At 40.6% G+C, this 23,980-nt stretch overlaps 1 protein-coding gene across 2 annotated transcripts in view; it reads left to right on the top strand.

Annotated features, from left to right (window-relative positions):
* Positions 1–23,980, top strand: part of Fhip1a (FHF complex subunit HOOK interacting protein 1A) — a 239,295-nt gene that overhangs the window by 142,689 nt on the left and 72,626 nt on the right. Inside the window, exons 4-6 of one of the 2 annotated variants that reach the window (XM_027926778.2) lie at positions 8,320–8,946; positions 17,620–17,778; positions 19,729–19,815. In XM_027926778.2, coding sequence (XP_027782579.2) covers positions 8,320–8,946; positions 17,620–17,778; positions 19,729–19,815 — 873 coding nt within the window. The remainder of the gene's footprint in view (positions 1–8,319; positions 8,947–17,619; positions 17,779–19,728; positions 19,816–23,980) is intronic. The other variant, XM_071614616.1, reaches the window with a different exon arrangement.

The following is a 23,980-nucleotide window of genomic DNA, read 5'->3' as shown; positions in this document are numbered from 1 at the left end:
AGTGATCCATCTGGAATTAGGAAATGGCCCTGCCTGTGCTCCTCCCACCTTCTGAATGGCTTTCTTGTACCTTAAGTTTCTAGAGTGATGAATCTAACACCAGATCTGTCTGGGTTACCCCCTAGTAGGACCCTTCAGTGGATCCGACCCCCCCCACCCCCCCCGCGCGCGCGCACACACACACACACGCCAGGATAGCACGTGGGGTTCTTCATGTGCTCCTATCCACCCTCACCCCTGGGCAAGTGTCCGTCATGCAGTTCATGCCTCTGTGTCTTAGGCATTTGCCCTTCTTTTTGTCTAGAACATTCCTTCCCCTGAATAAATACCTCTTCTTCTCTAGGACTCATCTGGGACAGCATTTCTTCCAGGAATCCTTCCCTGCTCTCTTTCCTGTTCCCACTCCATGTTCCAACATCACACCCTGTTTTCTTTCACCGTTATGCCAACTCCCTTTTATTACAATTACATGTACAGTACCTTCTTGACTTTTTACATGTGTTTCAAGATCAGAGACCATTTGAGGTTAATTTGTGTTCCCAGTGCCCAGAACAGAGCATGGGATATTGTAGATATTCAGTAAACTGCTGAAGAAAGGCAGGAAATATACAACTTTAGAAGGCTTCAGGAATTTAGGAAACAGTTTTGAATGTACACTAATTTTAAACATTGTATAATTTGCTTCTAGCAAGATATTTGGACTTGCATTGAGTGATCAGGAAGCTTGAGTTTGTTTAAGTTTTTATAGTCATCTGCAAGAACAGTTTTATAACCTAGTAGATTGTGAAGTTTATCTCTTACCAAATGGAAGAGGGCAAAAGTGGAGAGAAGCATTGACCCACCAGGTAATAAACTGTTCAGTTCAACTACCGTGTGAATTAACCCCCTATACTAGTTATTTTTCATGGCCTAGTTGTACTTTGTGACTTTGTGACTTCATGGACCTTGCTGTATTCACTGTCTGTTTCGTTCAAGCATTGGATACCAAATTGTGTGTCTCCTTAGAGCCAGGAGAGCAGAGGAGTGTAGGTTTAAAAAAGATCCATAAGAAATATGCATTTCTGCCTTTACTTTTAGTTGGTTCATGTTGGGAAAACATAACGGCAGCCGCATCCCAGAGAAAAACCCCAGCATGGCGTCTAACGACCCTCCTTCTCCTCTTTGTTTCTTCCACTGGCGCAAAACCTTCCTGCCGGTGCCAGTGTTCAAACCCTGCTGGTGGGAAGCCTTAGCCCCAATTAGAATTAACTTCTTGGGCTCCGGAACTGACATATGGAAGAGCTTGCCAATAAACGGGCGACCTGTTATCTACCTCAGCCCTGCGACCTCTCCTTAGACCTATATAAACACACAGCCTTTTGTAATAAAGTGGAAAAACTCTTTGGTAATCTGTGTCGTGTGGTGCGGCGTTTTTCTAGTCTTACAGTTCATATCTCAGAGCTTCATACCATCTTCAGCCTCCAAAAATAAACTGTTTTACCATTTTGTGTTTAGATAAGAAAATGACAGAGCTCAAATATAGTAATGGTAACAGTTGAGGAAGAGCTGGTGAACAGGGTTAAAATTTTTCATCTTGGAAGGGATGGATGGGGATGGGAAGAAATGGACCCAACCAGATTTGTTAAGTTAAATTTCTTTCCACAGTAATGAAAAATAGATCATATATTTTAGGTGTAGTATCATTTTTTTTGGGGGGGTACCAGAAATTGAACTCAGAGTCACTTAATCACTGAGCCATATTTCCAGCCATTTTAAAAACTATTTTGTTTAGAGACAGGGTCTCACTGAGTTGCTTAGGGCCTCACTGAATTGCTGAGGCTGGTTTTGAACTTATGATCCTCCTACTTCAGCCTCTTGAGCCTCTGGGATTACAAATGTGCATCCGACTATGCATAGTTTCTTGTGTAGAGCTCTAAGTAGCCAAGATCTATTAAAGAAATACAGAGCATCTATAGGTGCCTTCAACACATGCATTTGAATCTTGTTCACTTGCTCTGTCCTTTGATGTGTGTCCTTTGGTGCATGACGTGTTGTAGACTAAATGTCAGAGAAATTAAAGCCTTTGAGAGATGAGAAGTTGGGAAGTATTGAAGAACTCTAGTTAATCTTCTGAACATCTTAGTAAGTTGATGTTTGTTAGCATTTTAAGAACTAAGGCCTCTCTTCCCAGTTTTACCAGTAGCTCCAAACTCAACAGTAGACAGTAGAAAATAAAGCAAAGGAAACCTGTGCTTCTCAAGACAGGGCTGAGGCGTGAGCTTGTCCCTTCCACCTGACCTGGAGTGGAGGAGCTGTTGGAGCCCCGCTGTGCGCTCATTGCAGAGTCTGATTTTTGCTGTGGTTGAAATTATCATTTTCTGGTCTATTGTTACTTAGACCCTTTCTCTTAAGTCCTTTCCGTAGCTCCTCCCTATCCTGTTCCTATCTCGGGTTTAGACAGGTCCCTGGGACTCAGGCCTAGAGCTGCCACTGTGCATGTAATACAAGAAGTGACTTGGTGAAGGCTCCTACCCCTGTGGCGATAGGTATGCAAGGGAAAGACTGAGCAAAAGTAATGAGCAAAAACTGGATGGAAACTTATTTTGTTAGTTATTTGGTATTAAGTGGATTTTGGTGTATGACGGCTAAATCCTGCGTTTCTTCTGTGTGATGGAAAATGTTGCCTGGTAACTTGTTTTTTTTCCATACTCCCATTTTAAATTAGCATTCCAAAGAGTTTGGAAGTATGACTTTCTTGAAATAACCAGGCTCTAACTAGAGTAGCAAAAACAATCACCTGTTGATATAGGCATGTATCTAAGACGCAGAGTAATATTAAGCTGGAATCGACTCAGAAATACTTGTAGTTTACCATGAGGGAAACTTATATGTTAGCTTGAGGTGTGATTATGTGATTAATGTAGATCTTCCATTCTGAAAGCATTTAAACTGCCTGTTTAGAGTTTGTAACTGTTTACAATTCAGGCCCACTCTGGATTTTTCCATTTAATATTTTCAGACTGTGGTTGACCACAGGCAGCAGAAATTGTGGAAAGCAAAACATGATGAGGGGGTACTGAGCATCGAAGAAATTAAACAAATGAAGCGACAGGGCCCAGGATTTAAAATCTTCCCAATTCCAGTGCATGTGCTTTATACTGAAAGGTGTCAGGTAAAACTGACATAAGTCAGAGCCCTTGCAAGAGGCCTTGTTTTCTTGTTTGGGCACAACAGCACAGCTGCCTCCTTCGCACAGGCTTCTGATCTCTCAAAGTGGGAGGCAGGGTCAGAAGGAGAAGTAACTGGACGTCTTTGTGTGAACCAAATTGGAGGAAAATACCTGTTATATCATTAAAGTCTTTGGTTTTGTTTTTATATATGTCTGAATAAAAATGTTGAAGTAAAAAAATCAGGCCCACTGTCACCAACTAATGGGGCAATCATAGGGACAAGAGTAGGAACATCTGATGTTCCTCATTAAAAAAAAAGATGCTATTTGTTAATTTTATTTAGCCCCAACAGACCTCATATGTGTAGGTCAAATAGCTTTGAAATTGGGTTAAATTTGGCTATTTTTATCTGATTGATAATTTGAATACCATGTTCATACTGCTGATTTTTTTTTAATGATTACATTTTATTTCCTGGACAGTGATATGTGGGTTAAAACGCAACACAAGAAATGTTAGATTAGATTGGACCCATGTTTTACACAATCCAGTGTTCTGCATTAGGCGGTGGTCCTCGGTCAAGGAAGGTACAACACTGTTGATTTTTGTTTTCTTTTTTTTAATTTTTACTTTTTAGTTGGACACAGTATCTTTATTTTATTTATTTATTTATTAATTTTTTTTAGAGAGAATTTTTTTAATGTTTATTTTTTAGTTTTCGGCGGACACAACATCTTTGTTTGTATGTGGTGCTGAGGATCGAACCCAGGCCGCATGCATGCCAGGCGAGCACGCTACCGCTTGAGCCACATCCCCAGCCCGATATTTATTTATTTTTATGTGGTGCTGAGGGCCTTGTACGTGCTAGGTGAGCGCTCTGCCGCTGAGCCACAACCCCAGCCCCCGATTTTTGTTTTCTTTTTAGACTTGCGATAATTTACATGTGGATCTAAATGTGATCCAGGCTCACAATTGTCTCTCTCTCTCTCTCTCTCTCTCTCTCTCACACACACACACACACACACACACACACACACATGCCTATATATTTTAAAAAGTTTTCAAATCAACAAAGCCTGGTTATGATCAGCAAAACATTTACATTATAATTTCTGATCTCTGCTGGTTTACTTTAGTAGTGAGCATGGGTTTAGTTAGGTGTAGATCAGTCTACTAAAAGTTTTTTCAGCCTAAGGAAGTAAACTTCTTTTGCAGAGGGGCTATTTGCAAAGCACAGTCTTGCTTGCTTTCACTTTCTCACCTACTGTGATGCCTTTGGCCTCATTGGTAGTGTTTCCCCCTGAACCCACGTTATCCCCGAGATTGATAGTGTGGGACTAAGTCAGAGCTAGGGGTGGGCAATCTAAGGCCAGGTTGAGAGTCTAAGGTAGCTGGCCAGGCACCGGAAGGCACTGTGAGCCACTGGAATTGTGGCATCCATTGACCTGGAAGGTCAGAGTTGCTAAGTTGCTCTGTGCAGCAAGTAGAAATCAGGGAGGCCAGAGTGTTGGAGTTGATGTGAGAAGAGGGCACCCAAGGGAAAGGTCAGGGAAGTCCAGGTCACATCAGCAATCAGTCTCCAGAAACTGAACTGAAAGAACCATGACACCATTTGGGCAGCAGAGGTGCGACCTTGGGGTGAAGGTTCTTGGCATCTCAGTATGGCTCAGCCCAGAAGCTGCTTAGGCACCCCTGCCCTGCCCGAATCACTCCCAGGGTGTGTGGAAAGCAGGTTATGGGTGTGTCTGCCTGGTAGGGGCAGGAGGAAGCCTGGGAGGGACCTGCCGCCTGAGCATGGAGGTTAAGGGTATGTGGCAAAGCAGGCCTGATCAGCACTTCTCAGCCCATGACACAAAGGGCCTTGGTTGCAACACAGCCCACTTCTCCGCCATAACCCCAGGTGAGGGCTGGGAGTGAGGAAAGGGGTTTTAAGCTGCCTGCTTCACTGCAGGAGATCAACAAGCCTTCTACCTGGGTGGGTGATTGTAACCCCATTCTCATGCTTCCCTGCCCATTAACCCAGGGGCAGAATAGAGGAGACGCCAAGAGAAAGTTAATATGCTTCTGCTCAACAATCAGCACTCTATAAAAATCCCAGTTCTCTTTATAAGAGTCCTCCTGGCAGGACTGGGGATGTGGCTCAGGGTGGAGCACTTGCCTACCATGAGTGAGGCCTGGGTTCAGTCCCTAGCACTGCTGGGAAAGGAAGAGTTTGCAAAGGAATACATTGGAATAAATATTATAAGTGAAGGTTAATTCATGAAAAAATGTGATTTATGGTCCTGTAAATAAGGAATTTTGCTTTGTATTACCCACATAGGAGACACATGATAAATATCAGATGTACAAATATATGCAGATTTATGAATGTATATTGCTTAGGAGATGTCCAATAATCATTTCAAACTTAATGTTTTGGTCCTTTTTAAAGATATTAGTATAAATTGCTTTGTCTACTTTTATTTTTAATTTATATTATGAAATTAGAGCAACTTATAGGAAAGAACTAATTAACCTTAAAATATCACTTATGTCTCTTCAGATCAATTGTAATTATACATTTGTCAATATATATGTTTTTTAACTTAAATTATTTCATGTATAGAGGTACATGTAATGATATGTAACAATAGTTGTATTATATGGTGATATAACCTTTTGATTATAATTCTCTTATTCTTGACCATTTGGGTCAAAATATTTTATTTTTTATTATTGGAAAATACTATTGATATTAAAATTTTTTAATAAATTACTTTTGGATTGTTTCCTTGGGACGTTTTTCCCGAAGTCAGATTTGCAAGTCAGAGGGCAAAAACAATTTCATAACTTCTGTTACTTATTACCAGATTGTTTTCCAGAAAGGCTGAGGTAATTCGCCATGCTATTATCAATGTGAAGGCACAATTCCAGTTTTAGACATCTTGGGCAGTCTCAGCACCCCTGAGAAGTATAATTACATTTCTAACTGTGGTGACTGAGCTGTAAAGATAGCTCTCATGAGTAAACTCAATATGTGGACTTTGAAATTATGGAACTGATAAAACATATAGCTAATCTATTCTATAATGTGGAACCACAAAGGGAGGAACTTTTGGGGCTGGAGAGCGTGAGGTGTTGAAGTGGAGGCCCCTTGGGACTAGTGTGGTACTGTGATTCTACTCTGTGGATGTTGTCAAGGCTCAGAGCCAAAGGGAAAGGGGGAGACCCAGGTCCTGGGGCCCTGCTGCCAGTGAGGTCTTCGGGCTGGTGAGGAATTTGGAGGACTTGGTGGAGGCAGTAGGCTTGGGGCACACTCTGGAGGCAGGACTGTGACAAAGCAGAGGATAACCAATGTCTGCCCCGTGGCTGCACTGTGGCCACCCGTCACTGGGCCACGCATCTCCTGTGTAGCTGCTCACCGAAGGCCTTTCTCATTAAAAATATCAACTCAAGGGTATTGGGGTGACTTTTTCCTTTGTGACAAAGCACTATCAATTTTATAATGGAAGTTGATAGAAATTATAGATTCTGTGGAAATCCACTCATTTCTGTCAGGATGCGCTTGCCTGGTCCACAAAGATCCCTTTCCCCTGCTTCTGACAGGGAGAAACTTAGACCTTTCCCTGAGAAGTACATTTGCCTCATTGCTTATGCTTGCTGACAGAGCATTGTGTATTTTCCAGCTTCCCCAGTGACTTGCAAAAATTCTATAACCTAAATGCAGAATATGTAACAGCACATCGTAGAACTGGGCCAGGAAGGTACTGCAGAGATGCATATTGCATGCAACTCAGAAAGGCAAAAAGGAGCAAAAATAAAGTCTTTGCTAAGATGTTTGGTTGTTTAAAAATGTGTGTCTATACCCCCCTACCCCCACCCAGTACTGGGGTAGAATCCAGGACCTTCCATGTGCTAGACAAGCAGTACTCTACCATTGAGCCACGTCCTTAGCCCATGCATATGCACTTTAAGGGAGCAAATTATATGGGATTATTGTAGACATCCCAAGTCATGAAGTTAAATGGAAATTGTGGTATAAAATTTTTCAGATTTCTAAGTCTCAAAGTAGGAGTATCAATGGGTAGAGAAAGGTAGGTAGGAAGCATTGGAATGCCTGCAGGGGTGAGGGAGAGAAATAGAGCAGGGCTGTGATTGACCCACTTACGTATGTATTTAGTTTCTACTATTAGTTGATTGTTTTTGTAGTGAAGTATATTTGACAAAGTATACCATCTGAACCATTTTTTAAAAACCATTCAGCACCATTAATTACATTCATAGTCATTACTATTATTTCCAAAACTTTTTCATCACTCTAAAATTTAGGGACTTAATTTATAATTAGTTACCTCAGAATTTTTTTTTTTCTCAAAGAAATGGAGCATTGAAAGCCTTTTTTTTTGAGTTTCATCATATGCCATCCAGGTGGATTCTGCTGGTTATACGTCTGTTCATCAGTTTCCTTTCATCCTTCCTACCTTGCCTGAAGAGGCTGCCCATCCGGGTAGAGGAGGGAGGATATTGTTTTGTCAAGGACAGATGAGTGGCTGTGTTCCTCTGATGAAATCTCCAAAGCAACTCCATTTATAGGAAGATATGGTTAGTCAGATTTCCTTTTACTTGTTTATTGTATTTTAAAGTTAAAAAGGCAACATTGCGTTGTTGACAGTTTAGAAAAAAAATTAGGAACTTGTCATTCCTTTTGAACACAAACGCTATTATTATTTTCCTGTATTTCTTTTCACTCCTTTTTCACCTGTGTGTTTTTGACATATTTGATAATTATGGATCTCACACACATAGCTAGCTTTTTTTTTCATCTAAATATGACTACAGTTTTTTTTTTTTTTGCTCTAATAGTCTTCACAATAGTAAGCCAAGGAATTCAGGTAATCTCAATTTGCATGACCATACTGTTTTCTTTGACATTTAGGTTGCTGTAATTTTTAACTGTTATAAATAAGCATCTTCAAACATCTTCTTTCATAGTTTAACCCTTTCATTTTATGAAAGAGACAGAGACAGATGGGCAGACACACACACACACACACACACACACACAGACATATCACATTGATCTTACTACGGGTTCCTGCATCTTGAGTGATGACTTGGTCAAATCAAGGGTGGTATGTTTTTGTGATTATGATAAACCCAGATAGATAATGAATGTTCGGTTTGGTTACAGGTTGTGAAAATCTTAGAGAAGCATGACCCCTTGAAGAACACCCAGGCAAAATATGGGTCCATCCCCCCGGATGAGGCCAGCGCCGTGCAGAACTATGTAGAGCACATGCTGTTCTTGCTAATTGAAGAGCAAGCCAAGGATGCAGCGATGGGGCCGATTCTGGAATTCGTGGTCTCTGAGAACATCATGGAGAAGCTTTTCCTGTGGAGCCTGAGACGGGAGTTTACCGATGAGACTAAAATGGAGCAGCTGAAGATGTATGAGATGCTGGTCACCCAGTCGCACCAGCCCCTGCTGCACCACAAGCCCATTCTGAAGCCTCTGATGATGCTGCTGAGCTCTTGTTCAGGCACGGCCACCCCCGCCGTGGAGGGGAAGCTGGTGGTCCTGCTCAATCAGCTCTGCTGCATCCTGGCCAAAGACCCGTCCATCCTGGAACTCTTTTTCCACACCAGTGAGGACCAGGGGGCTGCCAACTTCCTCATCTTCTCCCTTCTGATCCCCTTCATTCATCGTGAGGGGACAGTAGGCCAACAAGCGCGGGATGCTTTGCTCTTTATCATGTCCCTCTCTGCTGAGAACAGCATGGTGGCCCACCACATCGTGGAGAACACCTACTTTTGTCCAGTAAGTTCCCCTCCTTGGCATATTTTCCTTCCCCTCCCCTCTGTCTCTCCTGTGTTAATGATAAATACTTTTTATTCCTTTCCTCCGCACCCAAGTTGTACCTCCTGTGGGAAAATGTTTAGAGGAAATCTTGGGAGGGGGGAGAGAAATCTAAGTTTAGATGCTTTTTGGCTGAGCAATGTCAGCTCAAAATAAGCCAACAGAGGAAATGAGAAGTGCTGCCATTGCAGGTTCATTTTTATTGGATTGGGAACAATTTTAGTTTTTTTTCCCCCAAGAACATATCCTCTTTCTAAATTCTTATCTTTTCAGGTTGATTTTGCTCCAGTGAATCAAAGGATGTGGCAGGACCCCTCTCAGTTGGTTTCACAAATTAATTTATTTCTCTTAATTATAGAACTGAAGCATTGATTTTATTTAAAAAATGAATATGTACTTGCAGATCTGATAACGAGAAATACTCTGATTAGTTTCTTATTCCATGGTATGGTGAGAAATAAAGTACAAGGTTCTTTACAGATATTGGAGTAGCCCAGGTCCAGTCATTTCAGAAAAACATGGGAATGATATGGAACTCATGGGAGGTCTTAGATCTCTGAGTATTTTTTGGTGTTGGTGCTGTCTTTGGAAGGGGGACATAAATGACAGCTTTTTAGGTTTGTGTCTTCTGTTGATTGGGCAACAACTATCCGTACTTTCCCAGTTCTGTGAACATTTCCATTTTAGTTCCATTGTCTATTATTATTATTATTATTATTATTAGTAGTAGTAGTAGTAGTAGTAGTAGTAGTAGTATGGATTGAACCCAGGGGCACTTTACCACTGAGCTATATCCATAGCCCTTTTTATTTTTTGAGACAGGATCTTGCTAAATTGCTGAAGCTAGCCTTGAACCTCTGATCCTCCTACCTCAGCCTCCCAAGTTGCTGAAATTACAGGCATGTGTCACTGCACCTGACTCACTGGCTCTCTCTCTCTCTCTCTCTTTTCTTTTTTTTTTAACCAGTCTTTATAAACTGTATTGCCTCAGATGTGTGGAATAGTTTGTAAGGCTCTCAGTGAGTTTTGTTAGAATAGGTCAGGCAAATTGCCAAAGGTAGGTTAGAGTCCTTGTTAATTAATACTGTATGGGTGGTTTTGACCAGGGTGGTTCACTACCCAGAGGGCATTTAGAAATGTATGTGGGGTGTGTTTGGTTGCATATTATAGGAAGCTAAGGTGGTAGGGAGGTGGTTAAATTGGCATTTGGTGTACAGGGGCCACACCAGCCATACCAAATGATGGGAAGGATGTGGAGCAACAGAAACTCATTTATTACTGGTGGGAATGCAAAATGATACAGCCACTTTGGAAGACAGTGGGCTGTGTTTTATAAAATGAAACAGAAACTGACATATGATACATCAGTTGCACTCCTTGGTATTTACTCAAAAGAGTTAAAACTTATGTCCTTACAAAAACCTGCACATGGCTATTTATAGCAGCTTTATTGTGATTTCCCAAACTTAGAAGTAACCAAGATGTCCTTCAGCAGGTGAATAAAAACTGTGGTACATACAGACAATGACCATTATTTAACTAAAAAGAAATGAGCTATCAAGCCATGAAAAGACATGAAAGAATCTTAAATGCATATAATGAAATCAAAGAAACCCATCTGAACAGGCTATACATGCTATATGATTCTAACTATAGGACATTCTGGAAAAGACAAAACTATGGTGACAATAAAATGATTAGTTTTTCCAAATCAGGACGGGGTGAAGGATGAACAGGTGAAGCACAGAGGACTTTTTAGGGCAACAAAAGCACTGTATATGTTACTGTAATGGTGGGTACAGCCATCACACATTGTCCAAACCCTCAGTGCACAACACCAAGAGTGAACTCTAACTTGATGGATGGGCTCTGGGTGGCTCTGAGTTGTCAGTGGGGGGTGTTGATAATGGGGAGGCTGTGCATAAGCAGGGAGTGGGAGTATATGGAACACCTCTGTGCCTCCCTTTCAACTTTATTGTAAACTTTAAGCTGCTGTAAAGAGAGACTTAAGGAAAGGGCAGATATTTTCTGGCAGGTGGGGGCGGGGTGGGTGGAATGCTCCCAGGTTTGGTGTTGGGTTTACTTGAATTGTTTCCAATAGTTCTGCTCTTAAAGGAGAGCAGGCATTGAAACAAATCACAGAATATCAGATGGTTCACTTGATAAGAATGCAAAATGCAGGTTTAAAAAGTCAACATTTACAAAAGCAAGATGATCAAAAAGTATCTCAAAATAAATCTAACAAATATAGGAAAGGCCTTTATGGAGAAAATTATAAAACCTTATTGAAGGGCATTAAAAAAGATGTAAATAAATGGAAAGCTCTGTCATTCATAGATAATGTACAGTGGAACATTCTTGCAAAATCAATTTGTGAAAGTTAATGCAATTTATGTTTTATAACTATATATTATAAAAAAAGTAAGATGAAAATTTGGGAGAATACTAAAATGAACACCATATTTGTTAATACTTTGGTATTCAGTGGTGTATTTTCATCTGTGCTTTTCATTTATTTTGCTGTGTCATTTGAAATTAACTTGCAGAAATCAAATAATTTAGTATGTTTTCCTACAAATGACATTCTCCTATATAAGCACAATACCGTTATTGTGCCTAAGAAAATTATTCAGTTCCTTAATATGATCTAATACCCAAACCTCCATCATACCCTGTGTCTCTTTAACCTCTAATAATAAACAACAGCTGCCACTTTTCTTCCCCCCTACACAGACTTTTGAAGGGACCAACCATTGTCTTATAGAACACCCCACATCCTGGGTTTGATGTTTTTTGTATAGTTTGACTTGTTCCTCTCCCCTGTTTTCCTACAAATTGAAGTTAGTCCATGTACTTGATTAAATCAGGTTGTTGGGTTGTCCCACCCAATGGTGCTCCATTGGCTAAGGTGGTGACTCTTGGATCTGTACAGTATGAAGGAACAACTTTCCCTTTGCTAGGTGTAGTTTGTGTGATGTTAATGTGATTTGAATAAAAATCCAAGTAGGGTTTTTTTTTTTTTTTTTAAATGAATGCAACAAATGACGTTAGAAATTGCTTTAAAGTGTTTAAGGGCAAGAATGACTGAGATAATTATGAATTAGGGCAACAATGATATCCTGTATTTTGGGGGTGCTTTCCATGTGCTAGGTGTTGTTCTCAGTGCTCTCCACGTATTAATTCATTAACTCCTCATAGCTGTAGGTTCCGGTGTCATCATTCCCTTTTTTATAGTGGAAGACATCAAGTAAATTTTACAAGCCCACAGGGCTAGTATGATAGTCAGGGTTTGCACCTGGGCATTGTGACTCAAGAACCCATATGCATAAACAATGAAATTTCAAGATATCTTACAGAGTATCCAACCATAAAGAAAAGATTGGGATCTGGGGTTGTGGCTCGGTGGTAGAGCTCTCACCTGTCACGTTTGAGGTACTAGGTTTGATCCACCATTCAAGCCACATAAAAATAAATGAATAAAATAAAGGTATTGTGTCTACCTCTAATACAACACACACACACACGCATGTTTAAAAAAAAGATTGGAATTAAGAACAAAAACACATACTAGGAGAAAATATTTACAATGAACATAATTACAAATGATTGGTACCCATAATATATAAAAATATTTGTAATGCAACAAATTAAGAAGAAAAAGGTGAAACAGCCTGTTTGAAAAATGAGCAAAGGATATGAATGTATGACCCTCAGAAGACACCAAAGCCAGTGACATATGAGAGTATGCTCTCATTCTTTCCTTGGAGTCAGGGGAGTGCAAATTGAATACACAAGGGGACAGCGGCCAACACTCAGCATGGAGGTTAACTAGACATCTACTAACAACGAGTGACTTAAGACTACAAATTTTAGGAAAGCAGTGTAGCAGTATTTAGTAAGATTAAATATGTAAATACCCTGTGACCCTTCACCTTATGGGTATTTGCCCAAGAGAAACCTAGCACATGTTAGAACAGTGATTTGAAAAAAAGAAAAATATAAATTATAAAAGAAAAGATAAACTGGTTTATTCATACATCAATGCAATACTATTCAACATTCAAAATGAATGAATCACATGTTTTAGCATGTAACCTCATCTACATGTGTGAAGACCAGGAATCTAAACATGTTGAGTAAAATAAGTAATAGCAAAAGGGTACATATAGTATGTTGGCTTTTACAGAAAATTTACATAAAGTTTTAGAACTCAAAATTATAATGCCTACTTTTTTTGTATCTATCTATCTAGCTACAGTAAAAATACAAAAACAAGCACAGAAAAATATTTCTAAGTTCAAGATTATAGTTGCTTTTGGGGGATGAAGGGAGAAGAAAGAGTTAGAGTAGGGTTTAGTTCTATTGGTAATGTTTGATCTATTTTATATTTTGGTGCTGGGGATCGAACCCAGGTCCTTGTACATGCTGAGCACACACTCTGCCACTGTGGTTCTCTCCCAGGCTGTAATGCTTTATTTTGTGTGGGGAGAGTAGAGTGCTTTGAAAAAACATACCGCAGAATGTTAAAATCTGGTCTTGGTGATGGGTTTCAATTCTATTATGTTTTGTATGTTTGTAACATTTCATAATTTAAAAATTAAAATATACTGGGAGAAGAATGGGGCATGTTTTTAACATTTAGATTTTTCACTAACTGTATTACCAGCAGATTTCACTGAGTGACTGTTGCTTTTATAAAAATGTGTTTCACAATGTTGTACAGTCCATTAAAGTTGCAGGGAAAACAGCTGACCTTGTTTGCTAGAAGGGAAGACAAGCTTCGTTGTGTTAAGTTGCCCCTCAGGATAGATCCCATAATCTCTTTTGTACCCAGTTTTCTATAATTACATCTGACAACATAATTAAAAAAAAAAGGCCCCTTTATGTTGAAGATAAAAGCACACTCTATTAACCGTCCAGCTACGGGCCATAGTTGACAAAAAGCTTTCTCTAATTAGTATGATTGTCAAAGCGTGTTAGGATCAGGCTGTTGGGAGGTAATGACTCTTTGAGGAAATTGGACCCCTTTTGGAAGCTTGTAGCTGATATGGAGAGCTGGCCGGTCCTGTAGCTGTTTATCTGGAAAAGTGCTTTCCCAAGAAAACCAGGAGAGTAAGAACACTCAAGAGAACAATTTGGTGCCAACAAATGCTTGGGGACAAAATAACCCTATCACTTAAAAAAAAAACACTGAATATTGATGGTTAAGCCCATGCCATTTGTTACAAGTTGGCCAATGTGGAAAACAGCCCATATATACATAAATCAAGAAATGCAAATTGAAGTAAGTGACCTTTAGGTACACAGCCGCAGGTAGAAAGTTATTTATCCCATATCCAAAATTTATGAGGCTTTTTATTTTCGGAAGTTGTAGCAAATGGTCTCCACCAGGTGTTTTGCTGCCAGCTTCAGACTATAGCCATCTGCTGAAAATCTTTGTTTTTCTAGAATTAACTGGGTACCATTAGATGTTTAGAGATGGAAATCGCGTGACTTGTTCAGTGCCCTGTGCCTGTCATCTTCCCGGTCATCTTTCCTTTACTGTGTGGAAACATCACTATGAAAACATTGCTATGCGGAAACCGTTCTGCTAATCTCGTCACATGGGTTATTTTCTTTAATCCTTGCAAGAGCTCAGTGAGGAAACTGAGATTTAGAGAGCTTTAGTAACTGCCCGACAACCACAGAATTTGTCTCAAAACCAGATTTGTCTCAGTGCTGGCCGGGCCACCCAGCTGCCAGGGAGCTGTGTCTTTTGTCTGTCTTTACCTGTATGGTTTCATATGGCTGTTAGTTTCTTTTAAGGATACTCTTGAGGGGAGATAAATGAAAACTATTGAGTTAATACTTACTGTGTTGGGAATAAATATAGTGCTTTCAGGGTTTTGTTTTTTTTGGTGTGTGTATGTGTTCTGAGTCAATAAAAGGTTAAAATAGTGGATGGGCTTTTTATTTTTAATTAGTGATTATATGTATATATTCTTTTTTTTTATAATTTCAAAGTTCAAAAAATTTTAACGTAGATAGATTGTGTTTTTAAACCCTCGAATCTGGAAAATACCTAGAACCCATTGTTGCCTCTCCTTTTTCTGGTTCTGGTCCCACAGCACTCTTGAGTTCCTCAGGTGGCGAGTGGATCTTCCGTGCTGGGTTATTTAGTTGGTGGGTGCTCTTCTCCAGCTCGCCTGCTCTGACTGTTCCCTGCTCTTTCCCCGGCGCTCACCTTGCCCGTGCCAGGCCCACGGCTGGGTTCTGGAACTGCGTGTGATCTGGGTGAATGAATCGAACTCTGAGCAAAGCCCCAGAAGGGAGGCTATAAATAGCAGGAAAGGTGTGGAATCTCCTTCTCAAGACTGGTGATTCTCTATTCTGCAGAACATTTCCTCCCGAGTATCTTTGGCACTCTGAAGAAGATAGCAGGCTGTCACCCTGCCCCACCTGGTAGTGGCAGGAACATGGCAGGATTCCCCACCCAGCTGCCACTTCTGTGCAGGGCGTGTCCTGCATGGAGCGTCCTTCCATCTGGACGGCTTCCTTCTGTTCACATCTCAGCTATGCCCTTTTCAGAATACTCATTTTAAAAAGTGAGTATTAGGTATGTGTTATTTTTAATTACTGTCACTGATGTATGTAATTTGAAAATTAATGTTGCTGTAATTATATTGATATACTGAATAGTTATTCCCAGCTTTTTAGTCAGACAAATTAAGCCTGTCTTTATGAATTCATCTTCAAAGCCTCAAAGTGGTTAAGAAATCAGGAGTACACAGAATTAAAGCCTTTGTTCTGTGGTTAATTTAGCATGAGTTAGCAAATGTAATTGATTTTTAAAACGTGGCATCAAGATTAGATTTCTCTTCAAGGAGAACTTTTGGGCTCTGTTCTCTTTTGCCAGAGATTTCTAATTTACAACAGGCAACTCATCTGGGTCACATTCAAAATCAGAATTAAAGGGATTTGTTTGGATATGTTGACAAGGAGCTAAGTATTTTAAATAGGTGACATTTTCCTTTGGGCACAAATGCCCTAATTTTGAAAAATAGATAAAGCTGTGATCTTGCTTACTGTTGATTTTCCTGTACTTAATGTAGTACCTGGCCTGAAGTTTTAAGTGCTCAGTATTTTGTTTGTTTTAAATGTGTGAGTGAGAAGATGAGTGAATAAAGGTTACTAGAAAGTGGAACAGAGAAATGATATATGAACCTTTGATTTCTCCAGCATTGGAATGGTTCATCCATTTCTTGTGCTGCCCTATATTCTGCACTGTAGATCCTATACCATGTCCTCCGCCCACTTCCCAGTCCCTCCCGCAGCTTCATCTGGTTTCTCTGGCGGAAAACCTCCCAGGTCTGTGCTCTTACTGTTACATTTGGTGTGCTCCTCCTGGGAAGGACTCTGACACTCAACACCTTTGACAAATCATTCATGCTTCTGGTGTGGACTGGTGAGCAGGTCAGATCCGGTGAGCGGGGAGATACAGAGAGTGCCCCAGGGAGGGGGCAGCACAAGGGGAAGGGCGAGGCTGCAGCAGGCCTGTGGAAGTCATTTCCCGTGCTTTAGCACACCTAGGCCAGTGTCTCCTCCTGTTTTCCTGTTTCTAGTGTCAGCCGCTGTGGGCTGTTTTGTCATGTCTCTCCTGTCTAAGTCTCCCTTTTTTTCTCTCTCAGGTTTGTGTGGCTTGAGGTGCTGGCCACACCTGGGCTTCAGATGGCTTCAGATGGCCAAGTCCAGCCCAGAGCACTCCTTCAAGCCTTAGACCCCCTGTCCCTTGGGCTCTCCCTGCTGGCCTGTGCACTCCTGCAGGAGCTGGTGCTTATTTACCTAGCTGCCTCTGTCTACCTGTAACTCTACACCCACACAGCACTGCGCCTCTCCTAGGCCTGGAGATACCGTCTTTTCTTTCTCCATGTCCCCAGCACTGTTTTCTTTCTTTCATTTTTATTTCAGTTGTTGATGAACCTTTATTTTATTTACTTATTTATACAGTGCCTCACACATGCAAGGCAAGAGCTCTACCACTGAGCTACAACTCCTGCCCCTCCATTTGAACTCTCGTCACAGCTCACTGACCCCACCCCCAGCTTTCTCCTTGCTATTGCTTGTGAAGATCAGATGAGATAATTTGCACAAAAGTACTTTCTAACCTGGAAATGTGTATCAGTCACGACCTTCAGTGTGTGGGGATTTGCAAGGAATCCTTCTCATAGAGTCCCTCATGGTTCCTACCTGTGCAGCCCTCTGTCCTGGGTCCCCCCAACCCCAGGCTTGCTGCCGTAGACTGGGGTGTTTGTGCTCAATGTATCCAACTACACCATATTGTCCCTTTCCTGAGCTTCCTGGGGACAGGAGTCCTTTTTATTCATCTGTGTTCACCCCTCTCACTTCTCTCCCTTCCAGCCCAGCATGGTGCCTGGCACTAAGGGACCATCAACCGCTGCCACCCACCCGTGCCGTGGCCCAGTAGCTCTGGTCCTGTTGCTCCCTTCACTTGCAGAATGCTTCCTCACCAGCTGATCCTCCACCTTGCTCCTTCAAGTTTAGTCTTTGGCCTAGAAAATAGGTACCACTCAGGAGCTTCTAGTAGCAGCCTCAGAACTTTGGAGAAGACTGTTCTGTTTTTATTTCTGCACACAGGTGCTTGCCACCGGGCTCAGCGGGCTCTACTCTTCCCTGCCCACCAAGCTGGAGGAGAAGGGCGAGGAATGGCACTGCCTGCTGAAGGACGACTGGCTCCTGCTGCCGCCCCTCGTGCAGTTCATGAACTCCCTGGAGTTCTGCAACGCCGTTATCCAGGTGCGTCCCTTTGCTGGGGTCCCTTCTAATCTTAATCACGTTCATGGAATATGGGTGTTCTACTTCAAGCCCACCAAATGCTCTGGAATGAGTGAAAGTGTTTGTTTTGTAAGATTCTGGGAAGTCTCAATTGAGAAAAAAATGAGTAGATTATATCCTCTATAGATTGTGTTAATTCTGTTTTGATTATCCACATCCACTTACCCATCAAAATAAGTTCAGTGCCTGACTCATTAAATAGGTATTTTTAGGCTTTTAAGTATTCCAAATTATAACACTTTTACTTCAAGGTCTTCTTGGGAGTCTACAAAGGAAAACACTTTATTTTGCTTAATGGTGCATACCACATAAAGAATATTGTTATCCCAATTGAATTTAGAAGAAGTTAACCATCTTCTTAGCAACACAAATTAAATTTGCTTTGAAATTGGTCTGCTTAGGGGAAAAAACCAGCCACTGAACTCTTGTATATTTGGCTTCTTGATTAGATTTTTACCTTCAGATTCCTTGTTACTGTTTTCAATAAAAATCAGATTTTATATATATTTAAGGATGTAGTAGATTTTCATAAAAATATTTTACTTTTATACAGCATAAATATTACCTTAATATTGGATTTATTATGAAATTGTTTTTTTTTATTGTGATTGGAGGGTGAAAAATGTTAAGTTTATCTGTTTATTTACCAAATAAAGAAATAGCTTCTGGAAGAAAATGCAAGTAAATTACTTTAGTTCCATTTTGTTTTTATTGTTAAGTCGAAGGAGGTTTTATTTATATGTAAGACAAATGGATCACATCTTCAATTATTTTTTAATAGTATAGCCTATCAAGATTTTCTTGCAGAAGTGTCTGGAAATAAAAATTCCTTTCCAAATGTGGGGGAGGGGAGACACAGACATTATCCGTAATTTAAATATCTAGCCTTACTTATCTAGAATTGCTTTTCAGTTTCCTTCCTTCCTTCCTTCCTTCCTTCCTTCCTTCCTTCCTTCCTTCCTTCCTTCCTTCCTTCCTTCACTAGTGGGCAGTATATTTTGAAATTGAAGCCATAAGTACATGTGTGTGTGTCTGTTTTCTTTCTTTATTCTTTTTTTTCTTCTTCTTCTTCTTCTTCTTCTTTTTGTTGGTGTGGTACCCAGGGCCTTGATCCTGCTGATAAGCACACAATGAGCTGAATCCCCAGCCTGCCATATGCTTTTAAGAATTTTTGTTTGGGGATTCAACTGGAAAGGTTACTTCTCGTAGATACTGGTAAAGTATCATGCTGGGTATATTTTGACAGTCAAATATGGGAAGTGTTAGTACTTCCAGTGTTTTCTGGTTTTGAACATTGTCTATGTTTTAATGAAAAAAATTTTTTTATTTAAAAAAATTCATTTATTTTTATTGATGTTGAAGATTGAACCCAGTGCCTCACACAAACTAGGCAAGCACTCTACCACTGAGCTACAACTGTAGCCCCTGAAAATATTTTCCAAATCCCTTTCTCTTTAACATAAATGACTATCAGAAAATGTATTTCAGAATGAGAAAATTCTTTCTGCTAGCAAAATAAATATATTTAATTATCTGTTTGACAGTTATGTCTTTTTAAATTAGTTACAAGTTAAGATGGGCTCTAGAGGAAGTTAAGGGGTAAAATTCATACTTACCAGTTTGTTAATTTTAATTTATGAATCCTTATATATATTCAGTCTTTTGTCCCCCTCCATAGACTCTTTAAAATTACCGTTGTTTTTTAAATTTGAAAATTCAGATTTAGCTAAGCTGTTTATACTAGGTTAAACCATTTGAAAAAAAAATCACACAGCAATTCTGAATTATTCTTTATATACTGTATAAATGAACCAAATTTGGATTTCCTTTTTGCATTGAGCACGTATACAGAAATGTTTGATTTTAAGACCTGAAGATTGAACTTTCTCTGCCTGCCTGTTTGTGTCCCAGGTGGCTCACCCCTTGATTCGCAATCAGCTTGTCAGTTACATTTACAACGGATTCCTGGTGCCTGTCTTGGCCCCTGCTCTCCACAAGGTCAGTGATTGGCTAATGAAATCTTCTGTCTGTTTATAGTAAACTGATGGGCACCGAAGAGGGTAGACGCAGTGTAACTGACTTCACGGTGGCTTGAACCCCATTTGCCTTCTCATTGCGTCCATACTTCTCAGTAATATCAAGCACAGGTCTTAAAAATAGCCCCTGTGTTTGGAGTAGTGGAATCCAGCCTGGTGGATGTCAAGTAAGGTCGTCAGTCTAGAGGAGCTTTGGCAGGTGGCCCCTGGATCTTGTGCCTATTCAGTTTGTGGGTGGAGGCTGCTTGGACCCTGTTAAGCTGTCCACTGAGGACGAGTCTGTCACAGCGGATATGAGTTGCCTAGAGAGGGGCAGTGTAGCCTGAGTGTCGTGGATTTGCCGTCTCCTTAATAGAACATGATTTTCTATTATAACAATTTTGTGACAGCAAAAATTAAAGTGAAGCCAAGTTAAGGTCCCATCAAAGGTTGGCTGTCTCATTAGCATGGCTCTGAATTCCTTATGACTCTCATTTTACATAATAAATCAACTGATATCTTTTCCATTGTGAGCTGTTATGAGACACTCGGGGACCTAGAATTCTAATTTTTTTTTTTCTTTGCCAAGTGAAGAGCCTTGTGTCATATTTAGTTCATAGGATTTTTGTCAGGTTTCTGGAATTACCACTGCTGGTAGGAAGAGAAGCCAGAAGCAACTTGTATATTGTTTTGATGAAATGCTCACCTTTCTCCCTGCTGGAGTTCCATGCTATGGGCTCTTATTTTACAGAAGCCAAGAATACCTGACTGCAGCGGCTCTGCAGCCTTACTTTACATGCCAAAGGGTTTCTGACGTAGAGCACTGGTCTTGATGGAAGATGTTTCTCTCTTATCAAGTGCAGGCCCTTTTGAGCCTCAGAGCCATGTTTTCCAAAACAAATAGAGTACTTGATCTGACTAGGATTTTTGTGTTGCTTCTAGGTTCAAGAGGTAATCTTGGATATGGTTTAAATATCAAAACACTGAGATTTTTAGTTGTTTATGGACACAAAGGGACCAAGTCTGTGAAATTGGATGTGTTTTAGAAAATATAAGCAATATCTTTGGAAAATACAAACCTTGCATTTGTTTTGAGGCTGTCTTTCTGTTAGTCTGTATGTGGTTGTTTGGGGGATGGGGTGAGTGTATGACACTGACGGTCTCTGAGCCCCTGTGTGGAGGAACTTCCCACGTCAGAGGAATACAACAGTGCTATTGAAATTCTTTGCAGTAATTATTCATAGGCCTCCTCACACAATTGGACTTTCTTCCTCATTTATTCCTGTCCTTTTCCTCATTGACCTGTTGACAAAATAATTACTATAATAGTGACAATTATTATAATTACTATTTGCTCAGGACAATTCATGTTATTATAATTAGCATATTATAATGTTACAAATAATGACAACTCTTTTTAATGCATTAGTGGAGTTCCATGAAATGTTTTGATAGATGTGTACATTGCATAATGTTTACATCAGGTTAAACATATTCCTCAGACATCTTCTCATTTCTTTCTTTTTAAAAAAAATTTTTTTTTGTTGTTGATAGGTCTTTATTTATTTATACTCGGTGCTGAGAATCGAACCCAGTGCTCACACATGCTAGGCAAACGCACTACCGCTGAGCCACAATGCAGCCCTCATTTATCTTTTCTTTAGTGAAAACTTTCAAAATCTTTCTGCTAGCTTTTTGAAATGTACAGTTCATTATTGTTATCTGTGTCCACCATACCTTGCGGTGGCACACCAGGACTTCTTGCTCTTAGCTAATTATAACTCAGTATAGTGACAGTTCCTCATCCACAGCCGAGGATGAGCTCTGCCCCACAGCGCCTTGGTGAGGATCTTGCTGGCCACACCCCACTGCCCTTCTCCCTCACAGCACCAGGCACAGGTGAATCCCCTCCTTAACTATGCTTCTGCCCACACAGGGACATGCATGCTTTCTGCGGGCAGGGTTCCCATGAGTGCTGTTCACTGGGTAGCCTAGGGTTGAAAAAACAATACATAAGTGAGATCTTTCTTAAGTGCCAACAGAGTGCTGGCCCTTGGTACCTTCCTGGACAGTGCTTTGTAAAAGACAAATAGCTAACTCAAATTTTACATAGCTCTTTATATATTATCTGTTATTATTCTCAATTATGCCCATAATTAAAATAATGAATATTTTAAAACTATGGAGTTATACATGTTGTGGGAAAAAAAACCCACCTAGAGCCAATAATGACTGTAGAAAATGAATGAAATTGTATTGGATTTGAATTTGCAGCTCCCTAATTAAGATTCTTCAACTTTTATCCACGGCAGACAATTTCTCCCAGGATTGTTTAAGCACCTAGGGAGAACAAAGACTGAGTTTTTCCCTCCTCAATTAATTTTTCTTCCTGTTCTCCATCATTTTGTTTGTGTTTTTGTCATTTAGAATTAAAAAGGCTGGGAAGGCAGTGGGCTGGGGAAGGCTCACCACCTTTCATGAGCGGCAGGATGGGGAGAGGAGCAACCGCCCAGAACCGGGTGGCTCTTGGGGGGTCCCCAGTGGGAGCAGCTGTAGCCTATTTCCTGCATCAGCTCCTTGGACAGGGGAAGGGACGCCTACAGTTTGGGCTCAGGTCTTCTGTAGGGGCTCTGGTCCACTGCCCTGACACGTGCACCTTAGTTAGGTGTCTAAATAAATCTTTGTGCACTCAGTCCCTAATTTATACTTGACATGTTAGTTACCTGCCATCAGCCTGGGCAGCTGACAGAGGCGAACTCAGTCTGTCTCCTAAATAATGTAAATAAGTTCACATTTTAAAATGTCCCCACATCGCCATTGGTACCCACACACAGCATCCCCATAGCATTTCTTAACTAGAGACAAGTCACTACGAAACATCGCGGGTGGTAGAAGGTGCGGAGCAGGGTGCTCCTGAGTGAAGGTTGGTCCTCTCTCCTTTCCCGCTCTGTGTCTGTGCTGCAGGCCGTCTCGTCTCCGCAGGCTGTTCTTTTTTTTTTAGAGAATTTTAATATTTATTTTTTTTTTAGTTTTTGGCGGACACAACATCTTTAATTTTTTTTTTTATTTTTTTGTATGTGGTGCTGAGGATCGAACCCAGTGCGGCGCGCATGCCAGGCAAGCGTGCTACCGCTTGAGCCACATCCCCAGCCCCATACCGCAGGCTGTTCTGTTTGTGCTTTTCCTCATCCAACACTGTGGGTGGCCACTTATTCTGCTGTGTTAACACAAAGGTGGACCTGGTTTTCTGTTTGTTTGTTTTCTGTTTTGTTTTAAAGGGCTGCATAGTTTTCTGAAATGTGGACATACGGGTTCACAATTCCTCATCTACAACCTGAACTTAAATGGAATGTTTTCTTCTAATTCATTTGGCATACAATCTAACCTTTATTAAACTCAGTTTTTGTCCAGCTCTACCTGAACCATCTCAAGACTGTTTACTTTCATCCACTTGCATTAATACACACACACACACACACACACACACACACACACATTTTTTTGGTACCAGGGATTGAACTCAGGGGCACTCGACCACTGAGCCACATCCCCAGCCTTATTTTGTATTTTATTTAGAGACAAGGTCTCACTGAGTTGCTTAGCACCTTGTTTTTACTGAGGCTGACTTTGAACTCGAGATCCTCCTGCCTCAGCCATCCTAGCCATTGGGATTATGGATGTGCGCCACTGTGCCTGGCTAACACTTATATATTTTGTGGAAGAAATATCACTATTTCTTTATATTCCAAGATCTCCTGGGGATGTTATATCAAATGTGGCAGATGCACTTATTTCTAAAAGTTTTGAATTTCAAAATATACATCGTCTCCAGGGTTTTTGAAAAGGGATTGGAAGACTATTCTGGACATTTGGAAAAGGGGGAATTTTTCAGATAGGTTGAAGTTATACTTTGTAAAAGTCACATGAAGAAAACAATGTTGAATTATTACAGGCAATAAGGAATTAGACTCAGCCATAGATAGGGGTATCACATTCTGAAAAACTGGTTACTTTTTACTTCAGATTAATGGGACGGACTTTATTCAATAAGAGCCACTTTTCTTGTGTCAGTGTTTAGTTTGTCAGAGCTAATATTTTGAAGCTGAATGCGCACTGGCATTAGCCTGGGTTCTCAGAGAAGCAGACAG

The sequence above is a fragment of the Marmota flaviventris genome, chromosome 7, assembly GCF_047511675.1.
Source record: "Marmota flaviventris isolate mMarFla1 chromosome 7, mMarFla1.hap1, whole genome shotgun sequence".
Lineage (NCBI taxonomy): Eukaryota > Metazoa > Chordata > Mammalia > Rodentia > Sciuridae > Marmota > Marmota flaviventris.
This window is presented reverse-complemented; position numbering and strand designations above follow the sequence as displayed.